We start from the raw sequence: 17,733 nt of genomic DNA, 5'->3' as shown, positions 1-17,733 counted from the left end.
AATTAAGCAGGGGCACAAAATCTCTACCCAGAGATTTTCAAAGTTTATTGTGGCTGCCATCACCTTATGCTACCAACTGGCTAAACATCCCGTACCTGAACACTTGCGAGCTCATTCCACTCGAGCTCTCTCCACATCATCAGCCTTCTGTAGAGGCGTACCAATGGAGGACATCTGTGCCGCTGCAGTCTGGTCTTCTCCATCTACATTTGCCACGCACTATGCCTTAGACGTTCATGCTCGGCGAGACATATCCTTCGGGCAGGCTGTACTTCATTCCATTTTTAACTGATGTCTCCAATCTTGCCCCTGTAAGTACAATACTTTTTATTCCTATATTCATGGTTAACACATGTTTTTCTATTATAGAACCAGCACCCGCCTCCGTGCACTTCAGCTTACCAGTCACCCATGTGTGGGACTGCACAGAGACCACGATGAAGATAAACCGGTTGCTTACCTGTAATTGATGATCTTTGAGTGGTCATCTGTGCAGTCACGCCTGCCTGCCCAGCCTTCCCCACTGCTGGTCTATACTCTGTTAACATTTTTTTCTATACAGCGGCTACAAGAAACTGGGTGGGTGGAGCGCCTTCCCCTCGCTCCAGGCATGCGCAGTGGATGCCTGCTCCCCAGACCGAGAGGGAATGCGCACCAAAATAAACGCCTAGGCTAGCTTTAAATTCTCCAAGGTCAGGTTTGTTCCAGGTGGAGAACCCATGTGTGTGACTGCACAGATGACCACTCGAAGATCATCAGTTACAGGTAAGCAACCTGTTTTTTCTTGCAATGTCTGGCGGTGCCTTTAGTTTTCCATTATTCCAGGCAGACTCCACAGGTCTGCCAAGTGTGGTGGCTGTTTCTTCAGCCCATGTGCAAATTGAAAAATTAATAATGATAAATATGAGTTCACATTCTTGATTATTCCTTGTGCTACAATCTACTGACCCTACCCCTGTTTTGTTCCTGGGAGTCAGTGGACCCTCTAGAACAGCATGGGGGCTGAATAGAGGTTTGCAGTAGAAGGGGAGAAATTGCTGCCTTCCTTTTCCACAAACAAAATGTCTTTCCTTTTGAAGAACTCTGTAGCTGGAGCCATTCCTCTGTGGTAAACATTTTTTCAAGTTGGTTATGTATGCACTAATGCCCATGGAACATGTGGAGATATATTTGGTAGGGTAAGAAAATGCTGCTTGTTTTTAATTTCAAACTGAAAACAAACATTACAAAAGAAAAGGCTGTAGAGAATTGTTTATAGTCTATACCTAGTAAGTGTGCATCTTGTACACTCTTTAGACTTGTGTAACATTTTACTACTTTTTATTAGGTTCTTACTAATGGCATAATTGCAGTGAATGAACCGCCAAGGGAAGAAGATTATCTTGGTCAGTTTCCTCTCAATTTTGGAGGCATTGCTCCATTTTATGCTGATTTGGATACCACAGGTGGACATGGGAAGGTATATTATAGAGAAGATTCATCTCCTGATGTCCTCCATCTTGCTGCAAAGTATATTAAAAGAGGCTTTCCAGATACTACCATTGATCTACATAGTGTCATCATTGTTACTTGGGATTCTGTGGCTCCTTATGCAGGACCTGGAGAAGATACCATTTTTCAAGACAAGGTGAGCATGTGATGGCCTAGCAACAGAAAATTTAGAAGGCACAAATGTAGTGATCTATGCTGTTTTTGATGCCAAAACTAAGCAAGCCAAGGGCTAAATTCTATATGATATTGGGAATCTGTGATAGGCTCTCCCAACACAATTGAAGCTCAAAGCTGCAATGGATTGATTGGGTCTGGAGCCATCACACTGAAATGTAGAGATTTTTTTAAAAAAAAAATCAAACAAATTTTATCCTCAAAAAATCAGCCCTCTCAATTTGTACCCATATTGTGCCTCTTTTTTCCCCCAACTGGATTCAATAACTGATAGAAGGTAGAGTTAACACTCAGTTTTGTGCATAAACCTTTCTTCATGCCATAAGAAACTAATACCTAGCGATGGGCATAAACTGAACCACAAAGCAAAATTGTTCATGAGTTTTGCCCTGTTTGTGGTTCATGAACTGAAGTTTGTGAGAGTAACTGAAGTTTGTGATAGATTTGTAACATATGCAAGCTTTTAAAGCAACTTGTGGACTCCAAGTCCCTTTAAACCCCTGCCTGCTGTTCTCTGCAAAAACTACAAAAACAGCTGAGCAGCAGGGACTAGCCAGCTCTCTGCCGCTCAGCTGTTTTGGGCTTTTTTGTAGTCTTTTAATGTTGGTGGTATTAGAGTGAAAGTAAAGATGCATTTGTTTAAGTGTAGAACTGAGGGTTTTTTTAGATCTAACAAATATTTATTTTTAAACATTTCTATCCCAACTTTATTCATAAGCAGACTCATATGGCCAGGGGACATTTTTTATTTTCTGTGTATTAAACAGCTGGATGCTGCACGGTCTAGTCACTGTCTAGTCTAGCTTTTAAAAGTGAAAAGACCTTCAGAAGCAATTTATGATATGGCATAGGATATGCTGTCCATAGGAGGGGAGGGAATGTCAAAAATTTCACCCGTTTTATTGGGCAAGCCTAAAGCAGTTCTTTAGATTGCGACATAGGGCTTCTTCATTTTACAATAAGATTCTTTGATATTCAGTGCTCAAAACAGTAATGTGTGTTTCACTTCAGGTCATTGAGTTTCTTAAAAAAAAATGCATCAGCCACGCATTCTGTAACAACAGTCTAAACCCTTGCCTTTTTGAACTTGTATTTATAATATTTATGAAGAATGATTAAAAAAAAGGATAATCATTATACCTGTTCTGCCTTAAGTTCCTGCAAATAAATGATATTTAAATCTTCCCTACAGAGAAACACATTCCAGGCTGTTTTAGCATCTTCTGATTCAAGCTCGTATGCTGTTTTCATTTATCCAGAAGATGGTTTGCAGTTCTATAGTACACATTCTAAAAATGATCTGGAAACTATCCCTGCTATTGTTGGCTTTAGTCAGCCCTCTACAAATTATTTCTTATGGGTAAAAGCTGGATCATACAATATAATTGCCAGTGAGGAAGAAGTCATTGGGAATCTGCACAGGTATGCATTTTTTAAAGTCTTTGTATTGTCTTTTATATAAGTAACTGTTTTTGATGAATGATATTATTAATTATCTAAATAATAAATATTGGGATTAATCTGCATAAATATTTTTAGATAACAATATTTTTATTTTATTTTGGGGGAAATACAGAGTGATAACATTTGCCTGCCTTTGTTATTACTTATTATGATACACCATCATGATCACAAGAAGTTAGAAAGGTGGATTATAAATAAATTTACAGAACTAAAATAAGATAGATAGAACATGGATGGGAAAGAATGGAAAAGTGTGAATGTCTGTTCATTTCAGTATGAACAATTTGTTTATATATACATCCAAATCATAGGTGGCAGTGCTGCATATCCTTTCCACATGGGAAGCAGTTATGAACAGATTTACATATTGGTCTGAACAATGGGCCAGCACACCTATTTTGTATCAGTAATTATTATAGATGTAAAAATGTTACAAATAATGCCATGATTGTTTAAAATGTATACTTAAGGAGAATTTCTTGTCTTCTAGGAGCAGTAATCTGGGAAAACAAGGAGTTTGGGCATTTGAGATTGGTAGTTCAGATAATATTAAGTCATCCAAAATTATTCAAACTCCTGCTGCTGCAGAGTATAATGACTATGATCAGTTCCAAGAAGTGACTACAGACCCTTCCTTATTACACCCGGATTCCATTGAAATAAGTCAACAAGAAGAATCATCAATTTCCAGAAGAGGAGATCAGCTGTATGTTAGTTACAGTTTGCCTCAGATAGAAGCAGAAGATGGTTTGCAGACGCCATATCAATTTTTAACAGAGTATCCTCCAGTTAACCCTCCATTCCCAAAAGGGAATAACCCACCTCCCCAGTTTCCAGGCCAACAATTTCCTCAGCAGCACCCTCAGATTATAGATGTAGAAGAAGTTGATGAAACTGGAATTGGTAAGTGTGGTCGTTTATGATTAGAAAGGTTGCTTCAGGAACATAGAATAGGTAATAAAATGCTCAGGTATTTCAGTTGCTACAAAGAACAACAAAAAACAACTTTTCTGAGCATCTGCATAAATCACTTGTTTATGTTCACTTCACAGGGCAGTTAGCATGTTGGATTTGGATCTGGGAGACCTAGGTTCGGAACCCTACCTTGCCACTTATTTACTTCACTTACACTCCACCTTTATTTCCAATGGGAACCTAAAGCAGCTAACACTGTCCCATTACACACAGTCTGCTTACTTTTGATTTGCTGAGCTTTCGATCTACGACTTTCTAAATTGACTTCAGATTTCTGAATTAACGTCAGCTATTTGTTCAGCGATCTCCACTTTTTCTTTGGGATAATTGGTGAAGTTTTCACACATGGAGCAATACTGTGAAGTTTCTGATGAGACAGTTGTGCAGCCTCACCACTGCGTCCTTCAACATTCCCAGGAAGATCTGAACCCAAGGATAGATTAATGATGTCTGCCAGGGAAGTTTGTACCCTCTCTGCACTGGCATTGTCAGAGACATCACAGCCCCATCATTCCCCCATACCTTTTTGTGTGTGTGTGTGCATGCACTGTAGCAATAGGTATCCCAGACTGATAATTCTGAGGGACTTCAATGTCCATGTAGCTATCACTTCTTCGTCTTCTTAGGCTTTGGACCAATAGCATCTATGGCAACACTAGGAGACTCTCAGGTTGTATTGGGTCCCACACATCAAGCAGGCCATATGCTAGATTTTGTTATCCAAATTGCCCTCAAATGAGGTATGGGGGAATTTAAGTAGGTGGGCAAAGATGGCAAATGCATGGGGTCAATAACCTGTATATACAGGAGGCAGTCTACCCAGGAACCCTTCTAAATAACGAGATTTTCTGGTAAACTAAAGGGTTTTTATTAAGAAAATAACACAAGCATGCAAGAATAATAAGAAATCACTCCGCAATCATACAGTCCTAGGAAAAATAGAAGGAAGAAATGGATAGAGCCACAAATAGGGTATAATACAGACAAGGGAAATACTTTACCTCTCGCAGAATCCAGAAGAAGCAGTCAATAGCGATGATGATAAGGGGAATGGGGAGCAAGAAATGACCAGCATATCTTGCAAAACAATGGACCCAATACTGATCAGATATTTGGGGGTGACTCAGGCGGCAAGGTTAGGGGGTACCACAAGAGACACATATGACTGATCAAAAAATGGCCTTCTTATACCCAATTTTGTGTCCTGGAGCATTATCAGGTGACTCCTCCCAGAGATGACTCCCAAGCAAATTGACAAAAGATTAATGGTCGCTGATGGTTTGACCTTTTGCAAACCATCGCTAAAACAAAGAATTATGAATGGTGAATTTAGCATCAAATTGCTACCTATTGTGACACCATGGCAAACACAATGGGGAAAGTCTACGTGATTGGATTATGTTCTTGACAGTAATAATCTTTCTGGGTGTTTCATTCTGCCAGATGCTTGCCTAGATGATTGGCAGGAGCAGTCTTTTGTTGGGTGTGAAGACATGACAGCGAGTCTATTGTTGACTGTTGGCTTCTTCATTTACATAGACTGGCTGGAGTATGTGAGGCTCTCATCTTGCCCTTATGGCGTTTGGCAGGATCAAGAGTTGTTGTTTTAGGACATCACAGGAACATGACTTCTATGAGTGCTGCTATTTGAAGCTGTCTTTGAGTGACAGAAACGCAGTTGCAGTCTGCAGGGCTGGGCAGCTCTCTGAGGAAGCGCGATCTGGAGTCCTTTTTGGCAGGAGAAGCTCAAACAGTCACAATAATGGCAGGAGAAGGTACAGGAACTGTCTGGAGCCTGGCTTGAAAGTATTGCTGCTTGGTTCACACATGATCACTGTTCATATTGGGTTGGCACACATGCCCAATACTTAGAGTTCAGCAAGAGTGAACATTTAATCATACAGAATGCAAGTTGTTTCTGTAATGTAAGTCCATCAGAACTAGGATCCTTGTGTGTTTGGCATCAAGGCCAGAGTGAACATGGTCCATAAATGGTGGGCTAACAATTTGATCTTTGTGGTGGGTGTGAACATCAGCTGGCTCTTTATGGATAGAGTGCCATGGTCAGACCATTTTGCCCTGAAGGCCCAAATGGACATGCCAGTCTTCCCCTAAATAGATTTATGCTTGCCCACAAAAACTTATGGATCTAATTGATTTCCAGAATGCTCTGTGGGATCCGGCACACCCTGGCATTAGATACGCTGATGGGAGATTAGCATTATCACCTTTCAAAAGCCATCAACAAGGTTGCTCCCTGACATCCTCTTCACCTCCACTCATAACTAGTCCCTTGGTATACCTTGGAGCTAAGGGACATGAAGTGGGAACTTAGATGACTAGAGTGAGTTTGGCGTTGCACTCAGGGCAAAGCTGCAAGAACATCCTATAAAAAGTCTGTGATTCTGTGAGATGACAGTGAAAGCCACAAAGAAAGCTTAGTATGTGGTCTCCCTTGCATCCACAAGTTCTAGCCCAGTGCAACTGTTTCGAGTAATTAGATCTCTTATATCCCTAGCATGAGGCTTCCAAAATTTTAGTGATTCGACTATCAGCTGTGAAGCTTTTGCAAGGAGAAAGTCTTGTTACTCTGCCGTGACCTCCCTACTAATGTTGATGCAGTGAGCAAACTAGAGACCTCTTGGCTGTCATTGGGTTCAGTGTTACATCAGTTCAGATGACTAGTTTAAGCCAATGTTTATAGGATCCTTAACAGCTGACAGGATCCTATCAACATTGGCCTGAGCTAGTCACCCACCACCTGACTGTTTGAACCCATGCCCTTCCTGGCTGGTTAAAGCTAGTGCAGAGAGGGTACGAACTTCCCAGGCAGACATCATTAATCTGTCCTGAATTATTATATTTTGATTGTTATAAGCTGCCCTGAGCCCTGCATGGCAGGGAATGGAGTGGGATAGAAGTCTAATAATTGAATGAATGAATGAATGAATGAATGAATGATAGTGCTCTAAAGAAAAACTCTCTCTCTCTCTCTCTCTCTCTCTCTCTTTTGGTTTACATCTGTGCACTCAACATCAGCTGGCTTGTCATTTGACGGGTCTCCATAAACAGGGATCATGTTCCTTTCTCAAGTGTACACCAAGCACCTTGATTGTGTGTGTTTGTGCGTATGCAAAGTCAGTTCCAACTCAACAATGTTTTGCTTGCCATCAACTTTTGGCGATCCTGAAAGGTTTTCAAGGCAGGAGATTAGCAGAGGTTGGTGTGTCATTGCCTACCTCTGTGTAGCAAGCCTGATGTTCTTTAGGTGTTTCCCATCTGATCAGGACTGGCCCTGCTTCCCAGATCAGATGAATTCAGTCTAGCACCAGATAAACACATTCTGGGGCTGCAATTTGTATGGGGGAAGAGTCCTCTGGCAGAAGCCCTGGAGAGGTTTTTTGTGTGCTACATTGGTTTAAATTTAATCCCAGTTCAGCAGTAGTCTTTGTCCTGGTCTTGTTCTCAGTTCTAGACTTTGAGCGGGACAGGGAGCAAGCAGGGGACACACAGCCCTGCTCCAGAGATGCCAATACAGAATCCAGGAAAAAGAGCTGCCATGAGGAACCCCACACAGAAGCAGGGCCACCCGTGGGAGTAGGCAGAAGCAGGCGCCCCCTCCCCATCCCCGCTGACCCAACCAGAGCGCCGCCAATCCGACAATAGGTGCCCCATCCCCGTCAACCTGACCAGAGGTGCTCCCCATCCCCACTGACCTGACCAGAGGCGCCCCCTCCCCATCCCTGATGACCACACACGCTTCCCACTAGCGCTCAGCCCAGCCCTCCCCTGCTTCAAAGTGAGTCAGCAAGAGATTGTGGTCTCTTGCTGTCTCCCTTTGAAGCTGGAGAGAGCCATGCGCGCTTCACATGATCGCTCAGCCCAGTCCTTCCCTGCTTCAAAGGGGAGCAGGGGAAGGCCGGGCTGAGTGCTCATGTGAAGTGCATGTGGCTGTGCATGCTTTGCGTGTGCAAGAAAACACCAAGAGGGGGTGGGGGAATCAGGGTTCAGCCTAGGGGCACCAGAACCCCTAGTGTCGGGCCTGCACAGAAGAGAGGCAAGTGCTAAATGTGGAATCGGTGTTTAGTCTCCTCAGCTCCCCTATTCATTCTACCACCACCCCCAGTCTGTCTCCTGAGTCTAGTGGACGTGTTTCTCTGCTTTGGGCATTAATCACCCTTGGAACATCTGCCACTGGCTTGGCAATGGGGTGGGGGAATCTTCCCCCTTTTTTCCTTCTCTCCAGCCTCCTGCTGATGACTGCATGTGGATCTGGTGTTACTGTGCCCTCACTTGCCTTTGGTGGATTTAGTGTTTTATCTTTTGTCTTATGCTGCTAATTTTTTTAAAAAAATGGGGAAATGGTTGCATGGCACTGAAGGAGAGAGGATGGTGGAAGACAGTTATGAACAAGAGAGAGGGGGAGAAGACAAGGGGGCAGTGGCTCAAGTTCAAGGACCAGCTCTGCGGCTGCCAAGGAAAGCCATGAGGATTTAACTTTTGATTAGTGCTTTTTCATTAGTCTCATAAGGCTTATTTTTTAAAAAATTAACTATGGGAAAATAAATTTAAAACAGTGTTTGTATGGCAATGAAAGAGGGGGCATGGCAGAAGGTGGCTGAACAACTTTGACATGTGTGGGAGAGTAGGTGGCAAAGGGCTGGGGGGAAATCTGATGGAATCATTTTGCCTTTGGATTTGCTTTGACTTGGAAGTGAACAACAACAACAACAACAAATCACCACAAAAGTGTTCACAGAAAACTTGGGGGGGGGGGGAAGTGAACAGAAAGCAAAGTGAGCACTAAAGGAAGAAAAACATGCAGAAAGGGGGGAAAAGATGGGTATATACACTGAAAGCAAAGGAAAACAGCCATGCATTGTTCTCTTCCCTCTTTTGTTGTATCCTGACAACAACTCTGTAAGATAGGTTAGTCAGAGTGTGACAGTCTCAAGACCATCCAGTAACTTTCCATGTCAGGGTAGGAATTTGAACTTGGGTCTCTCTGGGTAATGAAGCTCACTGAGTGATTTTAGGAGCAGTAATGCTGTGTCTCTCAGTCTAACGTACTTCACAGGATTGTGAGGCTGAACTGGAAGAGGGAATAACAATTTTATAAGCTGTTCATGGTCCCCATGGAGGGGCGGGTAGAGCAGGGTTTAAATAAATAAATATATTATTTTTGCATGTGAAATTGCTGCTTCCACAAAATTCATACATGTTTCCCCATGGAGGGGCGGGTAGAGCAGGGTTTAAATAAATAAATATATTATTTTTGCATGTGAAATTGCTGCTTCCACAAAATTCATACATGTTTTGTAGGCTTTGTAACTCTGTACTTTTTAATAAAAGTAATTTAGCCTTTAAAATGTTATCCAGAATGCCTTTAGCTGTGTATGCAGAGTCAATATTGTGGTAGAGAACTTTAACAGAGAGGGGAGAAAAGGAAGAAAGTAAAGACAGGGTTGCCAATATCCAGGTGGCACATAGAGATCTCCTGCTATTACACTGATCTCCAGATGACAAAGATAGGTTCCCCTGGAGAAAATGGTTGCTGTGGAGGGTGGACTCTATGGCCTTCTTTCCTGCTGAGGTTCTTCCCCTTCCCAAACCCCACGCTACCCAGGCTAAGCCCCCAAATCTCCAGGTGTTTCTCAACTCATAGCTGGCAACCCTGGTTTGCATTGAGGGGCTTTGGTGGGTTTCTGGAAGAAGTTGCTGCTTCAGCCACACCTATGTTCTGCCTGGGAAACCATCATCTTTAGCAAGAATCGCCCATGGCAACAACTGTTCCTATCACAGAACCAAATAAGTGGAGGCATCCCTCTGTTTCTGGTTTTAGTGGGTTGTGTGTGTGTGTGTGTGTGTGTGTGTGTGTGTGTGGCAGCGTGGTTGACTAGCCCCTATTAGGGTTTTGAGAACCAAATTTTATATGAGCACTTACCCCCAAACCATCATGCAGCGATGTGTTAGGCTGAATAAATGGATAGAATTAGGTCGAAATTTACCTTCTGAAGCTGGTTTCCTGCCTATTTCATTGATTTAGCTAGTGAGGCCTGGAACACTGAACAAAGTTTCCTTCCCTCTCAAAATATCCTCCCTAATGCTAGAAATATGTTCATTCCCAGATTCATCCTCCTATATTGCCTAATGTGGCTTGTATGCTTCCTGTCCATGCATAGTTTACTCAGTCTACGTCAAGGTTCATAATATATGTAGAAATACTTGTAGTTACTTAAGTAATCTAGTAGACTCAGCCAACATACACAAAAAGGTCAGAATTGTTGATTGTTATTTAAGGCAACAAAGCAAAATTCCCTCCACTGAGTTCCTGTGTGCCACTAAAAAAACATACTGCATTTTTAGTGTTCACTTAACCTTGAAAATCTTGTTCAGTTTGCTTGGACATACTTTTCTTAGCCCAGATTGGTCTTTTGATATTTCAAGTCATTTTTGACTTTACCAATTTATCTTAGAAATGACAACAAAAAAACTCACTGGAGTCCTAGAATGGCATTGTTATAGGTTTCTTGAAGCACCCTTGTCAGTATAGTTAGAAGCGTTTTATCTCAGGATTGAAGTTGGTTAATTATTAATTGAGGCATATGTTACTTCCATAGCCTGATCTGAGCATTGCAACACTGGAAGTGGATCTTGGGCTTCATCATTATCAGTCCTAGTAATGCCTGAATTATTATTGATTTCAATATCCAGGATGCAGGATCTTGCTATTTGGAATTTCCTTCAAAATATTAAAGACAGTGAAGGAGGAATGGGAATGAGCACTTCCATTCTCACAGTGGGTGAAGGCTGTTCTGATCAGCAGAATAGCTCCATTGAAACAACTCAGGATTTTTCCTTAATTTGATCTAAATTGTTTGACAAATCAGTGCAAAACGGAATGACAAATGTGATGGGGATCATGATTTGCAACTGCCTAGAAGAGTCCCATGACTAAAAAAAAATGGCTACCTCAAGAGTGCCTTGGATCAGCATGTGGTTGCTCAGGCACCCTGCAGTGACCCATGGATTTGTTTCTTTTGCTGTTATGCAAGCCATAGTAATGTCCTCATGAAAATTCTGTAAGCTATTCTCTTAGATACAGAATGTATATATAAAATACGAAGGTGTTCACAACTATAGGTAGCTATGTCTTTGAAGGAAACTATCCCACTTCCAAATATCCATTAAACTATGCTCAGAATCCACAATAAATCCAGTACTTCTAAAAGTATGTGTCTACCAAATATTTGCAGAAGTGCTTCTTCCCTTTAGACTTTGAAAACATCCACTACAGTGACACATGATAACATTTGGTAGATGATATTGTGAACAAGTACATCTTACAACATGTGAAACAGCTTTCAGCTGTGAGCTAACCAGGAGTCTACCTGGCACCCTCTGTCACCTGCGTCCTCATCTGCTTTCACCAGAAACCTCATTGGCCAAGGTATACAATTAGTACTGTTGTTTAGATTTAGCTGGTCTTTCATGACCCTCTATGATTCTTAATGTGGTACTCTACTTTTATTTAAGAAATAGTTGGTAAAACATGTATTCAGTGCAATAGGAGCAGTATTCTTTACTACTTCTCTAGTAAACATTTTCTTAATCACTGTCTAGTCTAGCCACAGAAACATTAATCCCTTAACCAGTGATAAATTATGTTGTTTGGGAGTGACTGGAAATTTGTCTGCCTTCCCCATTGACTGAAGCAAGCAGGATACAATATGACTTAATAGTTTTCTATCACCCTGTAACCCCCCCCCCCGCATGATTACATCTCTTCTTCCACAGATAGAGGGGTTCATAGATAGCCAGGAAGTGTTTGGGAGAATAAAACACACTATGAATGACGTTAGAATGCTTTGTGACTAGGATAAAGGCAGAATTTTTGACTCCTCTGTAAAATGCTGTGTTCTCTTTTTCATTCTGTACAGTATTTCATTACAATACAGATGTTCAGCAAACCTGTGCAAACCACCGCCATCAATGTTCTGTTCATGCTGTTTGCAAGGACTATCCAAATGGCTTTTGTTGTAGCTGTATTGCTGGTTACAAAGGAAATGGTCGGCAGTGTGTAGCAGAAGGTACTTCAAAATTATTTCAAAACTAAATATTCCAAAATTTATCACAACACTTTTAACTAATTAAAATTAATATAATTGTTGTGATGCTGGTTTGTCTGCTTCTGGGTCTTGCGGGGGGGGGGGAGTCTGGGGCTGTGCACCCTGCAGGGCCTCCCCTTTTAGTTGTGCTGGCCCTTCAGGAGACTCCGTAAAATGATGGGAAGGGTGGGTTGTCTTCACCAAACTCCCTTTCCCGTGCTGCTATTTAGCTCTTCCAGGTACTTCCCAGGAGGGACCTGGTTCTTACCCCCAGCTCACTTCACAAAAGGAAAGGAAAGGTTCCCTGTGCAAGCACCAGTTGTTTCCAACTCTGGGATGACGTTGCTTTCACAACGTTTTCACGGCAGACTTTTTACGGGGTGGTTTGCCATTGCCTTCCCCAGTCATCCACACTTTCCCCCCGCAAGCTGGGTACTCATTTTACCGCCCTCGGAAGGATGGAAAGCTGAGTCAACCTTGAGCTGGCTACCTGAAAACCCAGCTTCCACCGGGGATTGAACTCAGGTCGTGAGCAGAGCTTAGGACTGCAGTACTGCAGCTTTAACACTCTGCACACGGTCTTGCTCTTAAAAGGCCTCCCTTGGGATTGGGTAACACCAGGCTCTCCAATCCTGTGGTCACTGGGACTTCTGTGGGCCTTCCCCCCTGTGCTCCAGGAATCTTCAAGGGCCTGTGTGGTCTTCCACACCTGTCCCTGCTTCTCCCCCAATTGAGCTCCTGTTGGGGAGCTGATAGCCCAGCCTCACCAGCCTGGGTCCTCTCTTCCCCTGTCCCGTTCTACTTTGCAAGACCTGCATCCATGTGCAGTGGCTGCCTCTCAGGCTGTATTTGTCCCACTGTCTGCCGCACTGCATCTTGCAGCAATTCAGAGTTCTCTAGCTCTCCCAGTGCTCCTGCTTATCTTGACTGTCCTTTCCCCAATTGCTGTCATCATGTTCCATTGTGCCAGTCAGATGGAGGTTCCTCTGCACACTTCTTGCTGCCAGGTAATGTCACCCCTGGGCAAAGTCCAATGTTTTATCTCCATCAACAGGAACCTTCTATGAAAACCTGGCAGGAATTAAAGAAAAGGGTTTTGTCCACCTCTAATTTCTTGCCTTTTCCAGTAAAGATATTTAAAGGAAACCATGAGCATAAACATTTCATCCCTTTTCCTGTTTGGTTAACTAGCTGTGAAATTATAACAGACTATGCAAATGTTGGATCCTTTGTATCTATTAAGGAATTGTGCAATTCAAAGACTTTGCAATATGTTGGAGTGTGGTTCCAGTAATTATAAATCTATAAGTCCATTTAAAATACTGAATATATGAACGATTGAATTGTCAAGACCTTGACTCTCTTAAAATCCAAGTAGTATACATTTGTTTAAAATAGGGTTCATATTTATTTCAAATATTTATATGCCTGCCTTTCTCCCAGGCATTCCAGGACTCAAGATGGGTAACAACCTTGTAAAAACCAATATAAAACAGTTTAAGAACATAGAAAGAGCCCTGCTGGATCAGAACAATGCTCCATCTAGTCCAGCATCTTGTCTCACACAGTGACCAACCAGTTCCTCTGGATGGCCAACAACAGGGCATAGAGGCCATGGTCTTCCTCTGATGTTGCTTCCTGGCTCTGAGATTCAGAGGCTTAGTGCCTTGAAATGTGGAGGTTCCCCTCACTCACATGGCTAGTAGCCATAGATACTCTTGTCCTCCATGAATCTATCTAATCCCCTTTTAAAGTTGTTTATTCCTGTGGCCATCACTGTATCCTTTGGCAGCAAATTCCATATTTTAATCAGTCTCTGTGTAAAAGTAGTATTTCCTTTTGTCCATGCTGAGCCTACTGCCCATCAGTTTCATTGGATGCCTGTGAGTTCAAGTATTTTGGCCGCCCAAGTCCCAAGCAGGTGAACGGGTGGTGCAGCACCTCTGCCTCGCTCCACCGCCCAGTTGCTAACAGGCCATGCACTGGTACCAGTCCACAGCCCAGAGGTTGGGAACCCCTGCTGTACACTTGCTAACATTGCAGGACTCCTCTTTGCAGAAGCCATGCTGATTGTCCTTCAGCAAGCTTTGTCCCTTAATAAAACAAACATGAAAACTACACATTTGAAATAGTTAAAATATTACTTTTTTTAAGAAGATGTGGATAGCATGATTACTGTTGGTATATATTTTAAGTGAAACTTGGGTACACAAAAATAGATCTGTTCCCTGGGCTTTGTCAAAAGAAAAGGTGGGGTATAAGTATTTTAATTAATAAATAAGGAGAGTTTCATGTGATTATTTCAAATCCTGGTTAAAGTTAAATACTGGAAGTTCATTTTAACGGTAATTAGCAATAATCACATGCACTGTTGAACTTATTTAGAAAATGTATATTCTTCCTCTGCAAAAAAAACCCTGTTTGAGGCAGTTCATAAAATAAAAGCAATACAATAAAATCCTAAAAACAACAGCATATGAATGAGTGGGGTTGCCTAAGGAAAGTAAGAAGAGCACCAGGCTTTCAGTCTACTTGGACGGAGTGGGGATGGAAAATTTGGGCAGAATGCTCATTTGTGCCTGAGGATACTGCACATGGATGCCTACATTTTAGTTTGCCCATCTGTCAGAACTATGAATGGTTGGTATTATACCTGTAATCTTTTCCGGCCATTCTTTAAATAAGCTGAGACATACGCACACACATATCTATATACACACATATGGATTTTTTGCATGTAACATAGACATCAAGCACACTGAGCAGTTTGGTATACATTGATGTGTCTTGTATTAATTGCTTATAATGAAGACTGTCCCAGTAAAATATGTACTGACAAAATATGATGACAAAATTTGCTGTGCTTTTATTACACTAGGCTCTCCCCAGCGAGTTAATGGTAAAGTCAAGGGACGGATCTTTGTAGGTAACAACCCAGTTCCAGTTGTATTTGAGAACACTGACCTCCACTCTTACGTTGTGATGAACCATGGACGCGCCTATACTGCTATCAGCACAATTCCAGAAGCTTTGGGTTTTTCCTTGCTTCCTCTTGCCTCCATTGGAGGTGTCATTGGATGGATGTTTGCTGTAGAACAGCAAGGATATAAAAATGGATTCACTATTACTGGTAAATTTTATATTTGCTTTTTAAATGTTGCTTCGAATTTCAGGGAGCTATAAGCAGTTGTCCATCTGCATGGATAGTATTTAGTATGTGGACAGGATGTCTGGAAGTCTGAGGCTACCACCTGTTTCCTCTTAAACCTGTGGATTATGGGAGAGATTATATGGCTCCTTGAGATGAGGGGTGTTGCCCTTGCTTTAAAACAGATTATGGTGTATTCACTTCTAAAGAAATTTACTATTGACCCAAAAATTTGCATAATATCATCCAGTCTCAGATGTACCATTCTTGAGCAAGTTGACTTTATGAGTGGTGGCTGGACAACTCCAAGGATTCCTGGATTAAGCAAATTATTTGAATCTGTTACAGTCTGTTTTCAGGCCCAGTTATTTCACTGAATTTGTCTTGAGTGCCCCAGATGACCTGAGTGGGGTGTGACCCTGTTGATTCTCCTGGACTTCTTGGCAGCTTCTAATGGTATTTTTCTGGGCTGCCTTTTGAGGTTTTGAATTGAGAAGCACCATTTTGCAGTAGTTTCAGTCCTTCCCAGAGGGAGGTTTTGGAGGATGTTGCTGTGCGATTGCAGCTCTGCCCTTTGACCTCTGGGCTTTAGCATCCCCCATGCTTTTCAGCATTTACATGAAGTTTCTAGGAAAGGTCATTCAGAGATTTGGGAGCTGGTTGTTACCAATGTGCAGATGATACCCAGCTCAGTAACATGCTTCTGGTGGGTCCCAGGAAGGCTGTGCCTGGAGGCAGTATTTGGACTGATAAGGGCTAGTAAAGTGAAATTTAATCTCAACAAAACAGAGCTGTTGCTGATGGGCAGGATTGACCTAGGAACTAGCAGAATACTACAGTTTTCTGTATGTGGGGCTGACCATCTAGACCCTACATTTGACACAGAATTCTGTGGCCAGTATGCTTACTGGAGTGGGTCATAATGATCATATCACTCCAGTCTTGTTCCATCTATACTGGTTGCTCCAGAAACCATTCTACTTCGTATCATTCATTCTCTTGTATGTCTACCATTCCTCCTTGGGCTGTTTCCAAAGCATTGACACCATCCTTCTATCAACACCTGCTAAACAGTGGATATTTACTTTGCATAAGCAGATAACAGCAAAGAGTCAATTGAGCAGAATTTGGTTAGATAAGAAGGGGGGTAAGCTGTAGGCAGAAGATGTTTTGGGGTGACTGGCTCAGGAAAGAAGAAATAACAGGAAAGGAGCAGATGGGCCACAGCTAAGACTAATAATGAGAATAACCCTCCTGCAGTAAAAAATGGAATTGTGGTAGTCAATAAATTAATCTCCCACTGACGTCCCATCCTTTTGTGTGGTGGACCAAGGAAAGTGCAGGCACAGGACATTCTTCGGAGCACAGGCAGTCAGAACATTACATTACCTGCCCATGGGAGTGAAAGTAAAGAATTCTTTCTGTTGTTGTTTTGGCACTGTCACAAGGCCAAAATAAGTAATCATGACAAAGCAAACAGACAGACCCACTAAAAGCTTTTATTGAATTTATTGTTTACTATTTCTTTTTTAAAAACAGGTGCTATCTACAGTTCTTGCTTTAAATGTGCTTTTGTTTAGAGGCCGCAAGGGGCAATTCACAAGCTCCCTAGAAAAACACTCCTACCTAATATTTAGTAGTAGCACTATTTATCCCAAAATTATTTTTAATTAAAGCTGGGAAGAGAAGATAATTATTTTGAAATCCATGATTTTTCCCCCCTGAAACACAAAACCACTTTTTTTTTTTTTGTGGGGAGGGATAGGTGATCTTTCTTTCTTTCTTTCTTTCTTTCTTTCTTTCTTTCTTTCTTTCTTTCTTTCTTTCTTTCTTTCTTTCTTTCTTTCTTTCTTTCTTTCTTTCTTTCTTTCTTTCTTTCTTTCTTTCTTTCTTTCTTTCTTTCTTTCTTTCTTTCTTTCTTTCTTTCCCCCAAAGCCATTTGATTAATTTTTACTTCTAGGTGGTGAGTTTACAAGACAAGCTGAAGTTACATTCCTCAACAGAAATGACAAGCTGATCATCAAACAGAAGTTCAGTGGAATTGATGAACATGGACATCTTACAATCAGCACAGAACTTGAAGGCAGAGTGCCTGAGATCCCATTTGGTTCTTCGGTCCACATAGAGCCCTATACAGAGCTCTATCATTCTTCTAGCTCTGGTAAATTAAAAATACATTAATATCATTTTGTAGGCTTATGAATCTTTACTTCCCTGTTAACATGCTTTCTAAACTTGGGATAAGAGCATATAATATAAGCTGAACTATCTATGGATAGTGAAACTGTGTTTTATTTTAACTATATGAAACCAGATCTGGCTAACAGACAAAACATTCAATCCTGGTTTGTTTCGACAAAGCTTGAGTGCAAC

General features: G+C 41.8%; 1 protein-coding gene across 1 annotated transcript in view; it reads left to right on the top strand.

Moving 5' to 3' along the window:
• The window catches only part of NID1 (nidogen 1), an 87,525-nt gene that overhangs the window by 22,240 nt on the left and 47,552 nt on the right, over window positions 1–17,733 (top strand). Inside the window, exons 2-7 of the mRNA XM_060243255.1 lie at window positions 1,328–1,627; window positions 2,858–3,087; window positions 3,620–4,032; window positions 12,045–12,194; window positions 15,091–15,342; window positions 17,321–17,521. Of these exons, the coding sequence (XP_060099238.1) occupies window positions 1,328–1,627; window positions 2,858–3,087; window positions 3,620–4,032; window positions 12,045–12,194; window positions 15,091–15,342; window positions 17,321–17,521 (1,546 nt within the window). The remainder of the gene's footprint in view (window positions 1–1,327; window positions 1,628–2,857; window positions 3,088–3,619; window positions 4,033–12,044; window positions 12,195–15,090; window positions 15,343–17,320; window positions 17,522–17,733) is intronic.

The sequence above is a fragment of the Heteronotia binoei genome, chromosome 1 (assembly GCF_032191835.1).
Source record: "Heteronotia binoei isolate CCM8104 ecotype False Entrance Well chromosome 1, APGP_CSIRO_Hbin_v1, whole genome shotgun sequence".
NCBI lineage: Eukaryota > Metazoa > Chordata > Lepidosauria > Squamata > Gekkonidae > Heteronotia > Heteronotia binoei.
Note: the sequence above shows the minus strand (reverse complement) of the source record. Positions and strands in the feature narration are given on the sequence as shown.